Here is an 11939-nt window from a genome sequence, read left to right as displayed (position 1 = left end):
TCATATTAAATAAAAAATATAATTTAAAACAATTTAATTTTTTTCTTTTTTATAAAACTTATTTTATAAAATATATTTAAAAAGGAAAAATAAAAGATATTTAATATTTTAAAAAATAAAATTTTTGGATAGAAAATAATATGTTTTATTATAACTTATCAGTAAAATAATATTGTTAATAATTTTTTTTTGTTTTTAAAATGCATTAAAAATTTTTGAAAAAGGAATTTGAAAATTTTAACTAATTTTTAAGTTTTGAATATTTATTTTCAATTTAAAACAAAATTTTATCTAATAAGTTATATTATAAAAATATGCAAATATAATTTAAAATTAGTATTTTTTTATAAGTCATGTACGGAATATATAAAATTTTGAGATAGCTTCATCTTTGATCCTTAAACTTTGAGAAAATTCTATTTTGGTCTTTTATTTGCCTCATGAGCTAGCTAACGTCATCACATGATACCAGTTGACATTTGTCATTAATTTAGATGGTTCTATAGATGGAAGAACTAAAATAATATAATTTTGGGCAATTAAAAATTCAATTAAAACTTTTTAAAGTTTAGGGATCAAAATAGAATTTTGATCAAAGTTTAAGAACTACGGGTACTATTAACACTTGATAAATTAATTATTTTGATTTATTTATTAATTTTTATACAAAATATAAAATTTGATTATAATTGTAACTTTTATTTTTAATTGTAATTTCATGAAAAAATATTATTACTCTGTCACATTGAGCATTGAACATTCCCATTTAACTAAGAAACTAAGACTAAGGGCTACGACATACAAAGCCACTCTTGGGATGATGTGAGTAATCAAGACCTCCTTAAATTGCTTATTGTTGATCCACTTGAGTTTGTTTCAATCTTTTTGGTGAAATTTCATTTTATTTTTAATTTTTTACAAAAATATTGTGAAAGAGATAGAAGATAGAATTATAAATATTAAAATTTAAATCTTAAACTTATTAAATATCATCTTAATTATAAGAAAAACTGCATGAATCAAATTAAAATTTAGATTCAATTTTACATGAACTTTGACTCTAACAAGCAATTACATTAGAAATGATTGCTACGACTTCCACACTATAGCTAGAAAGTGAAAAACAATGGCATCCTTCCATGGTCCTGCACACTTTAATCTCCAGGTTTTGACAAGTCGTAATTCCAAGCAGATTCTGCTGTGCGGCCAATATCAATTTTTTTTTTGGGTAAATACTAAAAGAGTGTTGAAAAGAAATTGACCAAATAGCTAGGCAATGGATTTTCATGAACCAAATCATTGAATTCTTTTGCCTTTTTATATCTTCAATCATCCACTGGTCTCATTCCAATCATCTTGCCTTCGTTATTACTTTAATCTTTATTCGATCAATAAACTTCACTATTACAAAATATAATACCTTTGCATTTATTGGTTAAAATACTTTATTTTAATCTTTATTCCATAAATACGAATATAATTCTTCTTAGATCATGTGAATCATGTTGAATATAATTATTTTTTTGGTTTTTATTTTAAGATGTAATTAATTAAAAAATTGCATACATACCTCTAGTTGGTATGTATATTACTGAACGCATATTCGATAAAAATAAAATTAATTGATATACTAAACTTGATTTTTTTACAAAATAGACTGTAATGTGAAAATAGAAGTTTGAGTCTCAGATCTACTAAATATTATTTTTTAAAAATAATATGTGAACCAATCGAATTATTCTGTGAGTGAAAAAATATTACTACCTCTCCAGTGAAAAAGAAAAAACCTATAATGACTCATTCTAAACAAATTACAAGCACAATCAAAAGAGAATCAGAGTGAGCATAAGAAAACGCGAGTTTTTTTTTTTGTTAAGCGACATAAAATTTTTGGATTTTTCCAGAGTATAATTTTTGTATTGATCGATCCGCATTATTTCATGAATTTGGTCTTGAGTATCACTGTTTCACAAAGATAAAGCACATAAATTTATATGCCAAACTTGTTACTTTAATAAAGTATAAAGAAGATTGGATCAATCTAAAGTTAAAGCTTGCTACTATCTTCGGGGTAGTGTAAGCCATAAATTCTGCAGCTCCGGTACCCCAACATAGCCATGTAGAAACAGAGAAACCTAACTCATCATTTCTTCTATCCTTTCGTCCTTTGTTTCTTCAGGCAACTCCAGCCAAATTTCCTTTAACAGTCGTTGTATTACCTCCTTTGAACCGTTAAGCTGGCTGGTAGAATTTGATGGCAAGCGACCAGGGGAACCCGGAGGAAGTGAGAATTCCGATGCCTGAGATAGAGCAATCGGATTTCATGAGAGAACGGAGGATGAAATTAAAATCAGCATCGCTTGAATTACAAGACCGGGGAAGAGGAGTATCTCAAATAACCCAACCGTTAATACAAAGAGTTACACCTCACCTAGTTGGCGTTATCAAGGAGGACTTTAAGAAATATTTTGAACCAAGGATGGTAGCCTTCGGCCCTTTGCATCATGGCAACCCGAAGTTCGATCGGGGAGAGGGAATGAAACATTTATTGGCAGCTCTCTTCGTAGAGGAGAACAAAACGACTGGCGATGATCTATTCCACAAGATTAAGGATGAGATAAAGGATCTTAGGAAGTATTATAATCCGAAGGACATAAAAGACTACGATGATGATAAGCTAGCTTGGATGTTCTTCGTGGACGGTTGTGCAGTGTTGTATACCGTAGATTACGGTTTATACAGTGAGTTTTGGAAGTCATTCACTTCAGATATGCTAGATCTCATGACATTTGCGAAATTTGATTTATTCTTGCTAGAAAACCAACTTCCGTACAGAATCCTCAAGATATTGATTGGCTCAAACCGATGGCCCACATTTTGGGAGCTATCAATCAAAAAATTCATCAATGCTAACCTTATGACAAATATACCAAGTGCGATGAAGAGCCTACAGCTGGACGAAAACGAAGCAGAAGGGCAAGATTACGCTCACCTTCTGGACGGGTTGAGGACAAAATTACTGACAGGAATAGTAGAACAGAAAAGCTGGGGCGTGATTGGTAGGTTTCTTCTTTGGTGCGGAAACAAAGCAAAAAATAGAAAGCTATTTCTGAGCATCATGGACCTTAAAGAATCAGGAATTCAAGTGAGCCCCAAATGGCACGCAACCTTCAAAATATTTCCTTCCATTGCAACATTCTGGGAAGCCTAAAGATGCCAGGCCTCGTGTTGAATGAGTCAACAGCCTCCATGTTCGTGAACTTGGTAGCTTTAGAAAAGTGTCCAGATTTTTATAATGATTATGCTGTCACCTCCTACTTAAGCTTCATTTCTTCTCTCATTCAGACACCAGAAGATGTTAAGGAGTTGCGGGCTACAGGTACCCTTCACAATTAGTTGGGCAGTGATGAAGAAGTGGTTGATTTTTTCCGTGGGATAAGCAGGAACTTGGCGCCAAATATATTCTTATATTATGATGTTATAGACCACATCCAAAGGTATTGCAACTCGTGGTTAATACGTATCTCTTCCGATTATTCTAGTAGAAAATGGAGGATCCTTGCTTTTTGGGGCGCCATAGCAGGTCTTCTTCTCTCTTTTCTTCAGACTTATTTCACCATCATACAAAAGAAGTAAACATCACCAGTATTTAATTAGTTGGTATGTGTGTTCAAATTCAATTATAGAATTATGTACTCTGAAAATGTATGCTTTCATCGTTTCAAAATGTTTGAAAATATGTTTTTACAGCACTCTTTAGCTTTGTTGTGGCAGATTGGTATGGATTTGATTTGATGTTTGATTGGATAAATTAAATAAATATATGGTTAAGGTTTGCTTTTATTTACTTTTTACTGTCTTTTAATTTACTTTTATTGCTTCTTTAAAAGTTCTCAAAAAAAAAAAAATTAAATATAGAATAGAAAGTCAAAATATAATAATTGATTAAAATGAGTAAAGAAACTAAAATGTGATGCCAACTTTACCATAAACTTTTTATATAAAATAATTAAATTCGTTCATTATGCTCTTCAAAAGAATAATTCAGAATTAATTGTTTTCTTTTTCCCACTATTCAAAATTAATTATTAACTAGAATATATACTGCTCGAGTAATTTTTTATTTATTTTAGAATAACTAAATAGTATGAGAGTGATTTTTTATTTATTTTAGAATAACTAAATAGTGTAGAGTGATTTTTTAGTGGTAATCATATTTTCAAACGACCATGTTAAATACATAATTTGTATTTAAATATAATAATTATTATTTAAAATTAAATAAAATATAAATATTCACATGCAAAACATGTGATGGTAATAAGTAAAACCAAATTAAATTAAACACATAATGTTTAATTATTTTATATAAATTTAATTAATTATGAATAAAAGTTCTTTTATAAACATAATTTACAAGAGTAAATTTAAGTGGCTAATAAAGTTGGTAACCTAAACACTGTTAACTTATATTAACTTAACCCACACAAACCAAGACAATTTAATCTTTTTTTATTGGTATATTATGTCCACATTTATGACAAAGAGATAAAATTCTTAAGACAAAATTTAAGTCCTAACAGAATTTAAATTATATTAGCATAATATAATTTAACGTTTAATCTATTTTTATTATTTTAATAATCTACAATTTATTCATTCTTAAAAATTAGAATTTTAAGAATTTTTTATTATTTAATGTTTGTATCTAGTACTATCAATTTTCCAATATGATTTCTAATCATGCAAACTAAAATTTTCTTAATGATCTTTTTTGTCTTTTATTTTTATTTTTTAAATAAATTGTTATTAGCTAACAAATTAAACTATGATAAAGTGATATGTCATAAATCAAAATTCAATTAAAATAGATTGTCTTAATGAATTTAGAATTTCTTCTAAATTCAATTATTTTTGTCTCATTTCTTTTTCATGTTGCTTTCTTTTTTCTTTATTGAAGACTTCTAGGGTTTGATTTTAAATCATTATAACTAAAAGTCCAACACTTTATAAACAAATCAAATGAAAACTCTTAAAAACACCTGTGATTCTTTGACCTTTTGTCCATAGTTAGTACATGTTTTTTCCTGTTTAAAACAAATTTGTCTATTTCCCACTATTCTTATCCCAAAATGAAAAAATTCATTTCAACTTAAAATCTTATTCTTTTGTATTATATTTAATAAATCTATGTTTCATCTTTTAAATTAGTTTGCAATTCTTTGAATTGTGCGCAAGCTATATTATCATTAACATAAGGATGCTATTATTATTATTTTAATACAAAAGAATAATATTATATATTTTATCTAATAATATGAAAATTTTACTCTTTTCAAAGGATGTAAAGATAATAAATAAAAAAATTCATTGGCAATGTCATTATTATTTAAGTACTCGAAAAAATTAAATTATATCAAACATCATATTTTACTTACTAAAAATTTATTTTTTTTACTCATCATAAAGGCCCTGATTAATTTTGATGATTTAATTATTTCTAGTCAAGCTTGAATCTTGCTCTTGGGTTTTCATGCTTGTGAGTTGTTATTGTAATCTGCCCATGACACTTTGTCTTAGTTATAGAATCATAAAGTTTTACATTCAAGTTTCATTTTAATTATATATTAAATTTATCAATTATATACTAATTAATAAATTAATTATTTTGATTTATTTATTAATTTTTATATAAAATATAAATTTTGATTATAATTGCAACTTTTCTTTTTAATTGTAATAATTTCATAAATAAAATATTATTACTCTATTACCATTGAGCAATGAACATTCCCATTTAACTAAGAAATTAAAACCAAGGCCGGCTACGCACAAAGAGAGCCACTCTTGGGATGGTGTGAGTGATCAAGACCTTCTAAATTTGCCTATTGTTGATCCACTTGAGCTTGTTTCAATCTTTTTGGTGAAATTCCACTTGAAAATTTTCTTTTATGAAAGAAGCTATAAAAAATGGAGGATGAATTTTTAAATATTGTGATATGAACTTTATAATTATTAAAAATTCTCTTATAAGAATAATTATACAAATCAAACTAAGCTCTCTTCTAGATTCAGTTCCACTTTAGCTTTGATTCTAATAACAATTACATCAGAAATGATTGCTACCACTTCCTACCTATAGCTAGAAAGTGAAAAACGATGGCATCCTTCGATGGTCCTACGCACTTTAATCTCCAAGTTTCGACAAGTAGCAATTCCAAGCAGACTCTGCGATGCTTTTGCTTTCCTCTCTGACTAAATTATGTGAAAAGAAATAACTTGTGTGATTTCCAACAAGTCTCTAAATCCCAACCTCAAGGAAAACATGTTTGGATTCCAATATATTTTTCTCTTTTAAATATTAAAAGTGCTCCCAAAAAATTAACCATATTGCTAGGCAATGGATTTTCCTGAACCGTGGAATTTGATCCCTGGTTTTTCAAAAATGGAGACTGGATTTCAAATCGAAGGGAAGTGAAAGGGGTGGTATTTGATTACTTTAGGGATCAGTTCAAAGCAAACAGAAAGAAAGGTCTTGTGAACTTCGCTCTCCCACTGAAAAGTCTGTTCCTTGAAGAGATGGAAGAGATGGAAGAATTGGAGATGCCATTTACTACGGAGGAAATGAAAGATGCGGTTTGGGACTGTGAAGGGGACAAGGCGTTTGGGCCTGATGGTTTTAATTTTAGCTTCTACAAGAAAGGCTGGCATATAATTAAAGATGTGAGGAAGTTCATAGGGGATTTTTACAGTAGTAGTAAGTTAGAAAAAGTAGTAAACGCCTCATTTATATCGTTAATACCGAAAGTGGACAACCCAACAGCATGGAATCATTATGGACCTATATCGCTTATTAATTCCCTGTACAAGATTTTGGCAAAAGTGTTTCAAGGAGATTGAAGAAGGTTATGGGTAATCTGGTTAGTGACACACAATGTGCGTTTGTGGCTGGAAGGCAGATCATGGATGGTGTTCTTTTGGCAAACGAGGTGATCCATTATTTAAAGCAAGGACATGGGTGTGCAAAGGAAGGAATCATTTTAAAGCTGGATTTTGAGAAATCATAGGATAGTGTATCCTGGATGTTTAAGGATTAGGTAATGGAGAGGATGGGTTTCGGAAGGACATGGAGAGGGGGCATTCGAAAGTGTATCTCAACAGTGTGGTTAGTTATGCTGGTCAATGATTCTCCAACAAATCAGTTTCATATCGAAAAGAGGCTTCGACAAGGAGATCCACAATCTCCTTTCCTTTTCATCCTTATTACAGAAGTTTTGCACGTTCTGCTTTAGGAGGCAGAAAACAAATCACTGATAAAAGGTACTATGTTCCCTTACTCTGAGTTCACTATTTCTCACTTGCAATTTGTAGATGACACCATCCTGTTTCTGGAAGCAAATAAAATGACGGTTAAGAGTTCAAGGAAGATTAAGAAATGTTTTGAGTTGATGTCTGGACTAGAGCCGAATTATGAGAAGTGTAACCTGGTTGAATGCGGGGTGGTAGTCAGTTGGTGGAAGGTTTGGCGCAGGAGTTTGGTTGTACAAGGGGATATCTGCCATTAAAGTATCTGGGAATTCCCTAGGTGTAAGCCCAAACAGGCTGTCTATTTGGAATCTGGTGATAGAAAAGTTCTAGAAGAAGTTGGCAATGTGGAAAAGGAAATTTCTTTTGTTTGAGGGATTTAAATTACGATTTTGATCGTGTTTTTAGTCGTATCACGTTTATCGTGATTACTGACATAACAAAAATTATTGCAATTATCACAGTTACTGTGATCATGAATTTATTTAATTTCGTACAATATATTATAAAATATTATAATTAAAATTATAATTATAAAAATTTTTATTTAAAATAGTTGATAATGTCACATATCTTTTATTTACTTGATTTTTAAATGTAATAATCTATTAAATATTTATTATTTTCTGATTTTGAAATGCAGTAATTTTTAAGTATTTTAATTTTTTACACATTAATTAATTTAAAATTATTATCATAAATTACTTTTAAATTATTATACAAGGGATCGAACTTTAAATTTTTATTTAAGTACACAAAAATAATAATAATAAAAATTAATCTAATATTAAGAAAATTAACAATACAAATACCAAAACAAAATATCATTAATAAAATTCAAATATAAAATATAAAATATAAAATAATAAATCAATATATAGTCATTTAACTTTAATTAATTTTCATTTAAGTTATGCAAAAAATTTTTCACCTCAATTTTTATCTAATTTCTCCAAAATTTCTCTATCTATCTCACATTAATTCTTAAATTTATTTAATTTTAAATTTTCCTACCATAAAATTTAACCTTTAAATTTTCCTAAAAACAAAATTTTCCCTAAAAAAAAAAATTTCACATGAAAACAAAACCCATGGTCCCTACCCCAAAACTAAAATTTTGGTTTTATTCCCCTCTAATCACTCTCCACTCGACATTTCTTCCTTTTTACTTTCTATAGTTCATTCTCGCACTCTCGTTCATCTTAACCTCTTACTTATCATTAGTTCTCAATGTGCACTCTCTCAACTCTCAAACTCAAACCAAAAGTCCAAAATAGAAGCTTCCCCCTCCCACCAGATATGGCCCTACCGATTAGGCGATTCAATCATGGCGACATGCGTCTGGCTTCTGCTTAGGCTCTGATTTTCTTCATTATCCCAAATCCTAATTCTCTACCAAGAAAACTCATCGCCACCACCCAGTGCCCCACTCTGGTGGCTGAGCCCCAATCCCTCACTATCAGAGTCAGAGCCCTCACTCAGCAAAAGATGTAAGATAGAGAGGCTAACTTCACCGATCGGTTTAGTCCCATTAAAATTCAACAGAAATTTGCAATTTTTTTTACAATGATAATTACTTGTGTTGAACTATTGGTTGTGATGGATTGATGATTAATTTGAGATTAAATTTGAGTTTGTTTGAGGCTGGATTGATATTGATATCAAATTAAAGTTTTTTGGGGGCTGCTATTTTTTTATTCTGGTTCTCTGACAAAAAAAATGGAGCAGCGGCAATAACGGTCCGTTAAGACCGCTATTCACTGCTACATCATTTTTTTTTTGTGCCGTGACACTCCATTATCAATGAAATTTAAATTCTCACCCCATATTTTTTAAATAATGGTGGCAGGTTGTGATGCTACTGTAAAATAGCGGCCACTATACCACAACTACACCGCTATTGGGGGTTGAGTTATGCTAATAAACTCAACGCTATCATGCCTGCCCATATATTATATGTACATTTTCAAGGCACCGATTGGTATTATTAAGAAGATTGATAGAATTAGAAGGAGTTTTCTGTGGGAAGGAAGCGAATCACAGAAGAAAATGGCAAAGGTTAATTGGGGCAGAGTTTGTCGACCTAGGAAAGCGGAGGGGCTGGGGATTCATGATCTACGACTAAAGAACTTGGCTTTGCTGGCAAAGTGGTGGTGGAGATATGCTAACAAACAGAATTCACTTTGGTGGAAGGTAGTGGTGGCGAAGTATGGTGAGAATATTCAGACTTGGATTCCTGCAGACACAAAAATGAAGAAGATGTCAATGGTTTGGCAAGTCATAATGGGACACAGTCAAAAGAGCCACTTAAAAAGTACATTCGAATAAGGGCGTGTAGATGGTAGGTAAGAAATGGTTGGGACGTATTGTTCTGGCTTGACAAATGGTGTGGTAATGAGCCTCTGATGGAATGTTTCCCAAGATCGTTTCGGATCGCACCTGATGAGTATGCAATGGTAGTTGATTATGCAGTAAACAACAAATTAGATCATCTGAATTGGGCCTCTTTTTTCAAGAGAGATTTCTTTCAATGGGAGGAGGAGATGCTGCAAGAACTATGCACAAATTATAAGATGATTCAGCTAGTAAAAGGAAAGCGAGACAGGATTGTGTGGGAATAGGAATTGTATGGTAAATTTTGAGTTAAAGAAATTTCATCTCTAATGAATGCTTTCCCTGGTCATTCTAATTTGTTTGAATTTAGTAAGTTGTGGAAAGTCAAAATACCTCCAAAGTTTCAATGTTTCATGTGGCTAGTAGTGCTGGATAGGATCCCTACTAAGTCTTTTCTAGCGAAACACAGAATTCTGATAATCGATCTGCGAAGTCCATGGTGTCAAAGGATGGAAGAGTGTACAGATCATGTATTGTTTTCATGTGTATAGGTGGGAGGTTTTTGGTGCAAGCTTATTGAATGGTGGTGTGTGAGTGGGTGCCAACCTCAGTTGCTAAGGACATTTTTCTTAGAAGGTTTCGACTCATTGTTTATGGGTTATTGCAAAAAGTGGTGGCTAGTTTCTATATTAGCTGCATTGTGGACCATTTGATTGGCTAGAAACGAACTGGTTTTCGATCATAAAACCTTTATGGTGAATGATCTAATGTTCCTGACAAAGATGAGGACGTTTCACTGGATAAAGGTAGTGGAGAAGAAGGTGGTGATTCAAGAATCGGAGTGGTGGGAGTGCGCTAGAAAGTGTGTTCTGAAATTACAGAATGGTGATAGTAGAGGTGGTGAACATTGGAAACCTCCACCAAAGGGCTTTTGTAACGATTGATTGCTTGAATAAGGAACTTGGTATGGTGAGGTTTGTCACTGTATTACGTGAAGCCAATGGCATGGCTGATGCCTTGGCAAAGCAGGGAGTACATCAGTCGAAATTGTTTGCGGCCTGGCTATGAAGGCACGAAAGGTGACTTGTATAACGTACTCTGTACTGTATCTTGAACATCATTATTAATAAACTTATGATTTAGCAAAAGAAAAAAAATCATGGAATCCTTTTGCCTTTTTATATATCTTCATCATTCTTTGCTCTCATTCTATTTGTTGTGCCTTGTTTATCATTTTAATTTTTATTCTATCAATAAACTTTAATATTATAAAATACAATACCTTTGCATTTATTGGTTACTAGGTAAGCACTCATTTTCTCTTTTGTTAAATATGTTAAGCGGATTATTCCACATTTAATAAATTTTTAATATCTTGTAGTCTTATATTCAAGTTGGACGCTCCATTTATTGTCAATTAATTTTAGGTTGGATGATTAACATGATATCAATGTCAAAATTTCTTTCCGCTGTCATTTTCTAATTTGTCACGTGGATGACTTCTTGTATTTTCTCCCACACATGATGTGAGCCTATTAAAGTGAATTATCTCATATCTAATAAATTTTTAATATTTTATAGTTTTATATTCAAATTAGGTCATTTCGCTTATTACTAATTGATTTTAAGTTAGATGCTTAACAAAATATTTTATCCTAATAATCTTTATTCCATGAATTACCTTGACGTTTAGGTTATATCATATACTCTTTAGCTTGCGTACTTTATTTGACTACTGACATCCTCCGATTTTGGAGAAAATATGAAGCAGTGTGTTTTCCGTAAACCAGGCAATGAAGACCACCTTGTTACTTATTAAATAGTTCCATGTCACTTGTTAGTGTGGTGTTATCTCATATTCAATAAATATTCAATATCCTATAGTTTTATATTCAAGTTGAGCCTCTCCACTTATTGCCAATTAATTTTAAGTTTGATACTTAACATGATATCAGAGTTAAGATTTCTTTCTACTGCCCTTTCCAAATTTGTCACTTGGTCTATTAGTATAGTGTTATCACGCATCTAACAAATATCTAATATCTTATAATCTCATATTAAAGTTGAGCCATGTTAGTGTAGTGTTATCTCAAATCTAATAAATATCCAATATCTTATAGTCTTATATTGAAGTTGAGCTTCTTCACTTACTATCAATTGATTTTAAATCAGATACTTAACATGATATCAGAGCCATGATTTTTTACCATTACCCTTTCCATTAGATACTTAACATGGTATTAGAACCATGATTTCTTTCTATTACCCTTTCCAAATCTGTCACTAATAAGCTTTTTTCA

At 31.0% G+C, this 11939-nt stretch overlaps 1 protein-coding gene and 1 pseudogene across 1 annotated transcript; both read left to right on the top strand.

The window, feature by feature from the left end:
• Positions 1–2254: 2254 nt before the first annotated feature.
• On the top strand, positions 2255–3636 carry LOC149510985 (uncharacterized; annotated as a pseudogene).
• Positions 3637–6579: 2943 nt separating this feature from the next.
• On the top strand, positions 6580–7679 carry LOC149510984 (uncharacterized). The gene is made up of 5 exons (XM_089756362.1): positions 6580–6757; positions 6871–6969; positions 7092–7165; positions 7293–7520; positions 7602–7679. The coding sequence occupies exons 1-5, from the start codon at positions 6580–6582 to the stop codon at positions 7677–7679; spliced, it is 657 nt and encodes a 218-aa protein (XP_089612488.1).
• The last annotated feature ends 4260 nt before the right edge of the window (positions 7680–11939 follow it).

Source organism: Durio zibethinus, chromosome 27, assembly GCF_047325235.1.
Source record: "Durio zibethinus cultivar Kanyao isolate XHJ-2024 chromosome 27, ASM4732523v1, whole genome shotgun sequence".
Classification (NCBI taxonomy): Eukaryota; Viridiplantae; Streptophyta; class Magnoliopsida; order Malvales; family Malvaceae; genus Durio; species Durio zibethinus.
This window is presented reverse-complemented; position numbering and strand designations above follow the sequence as displayed.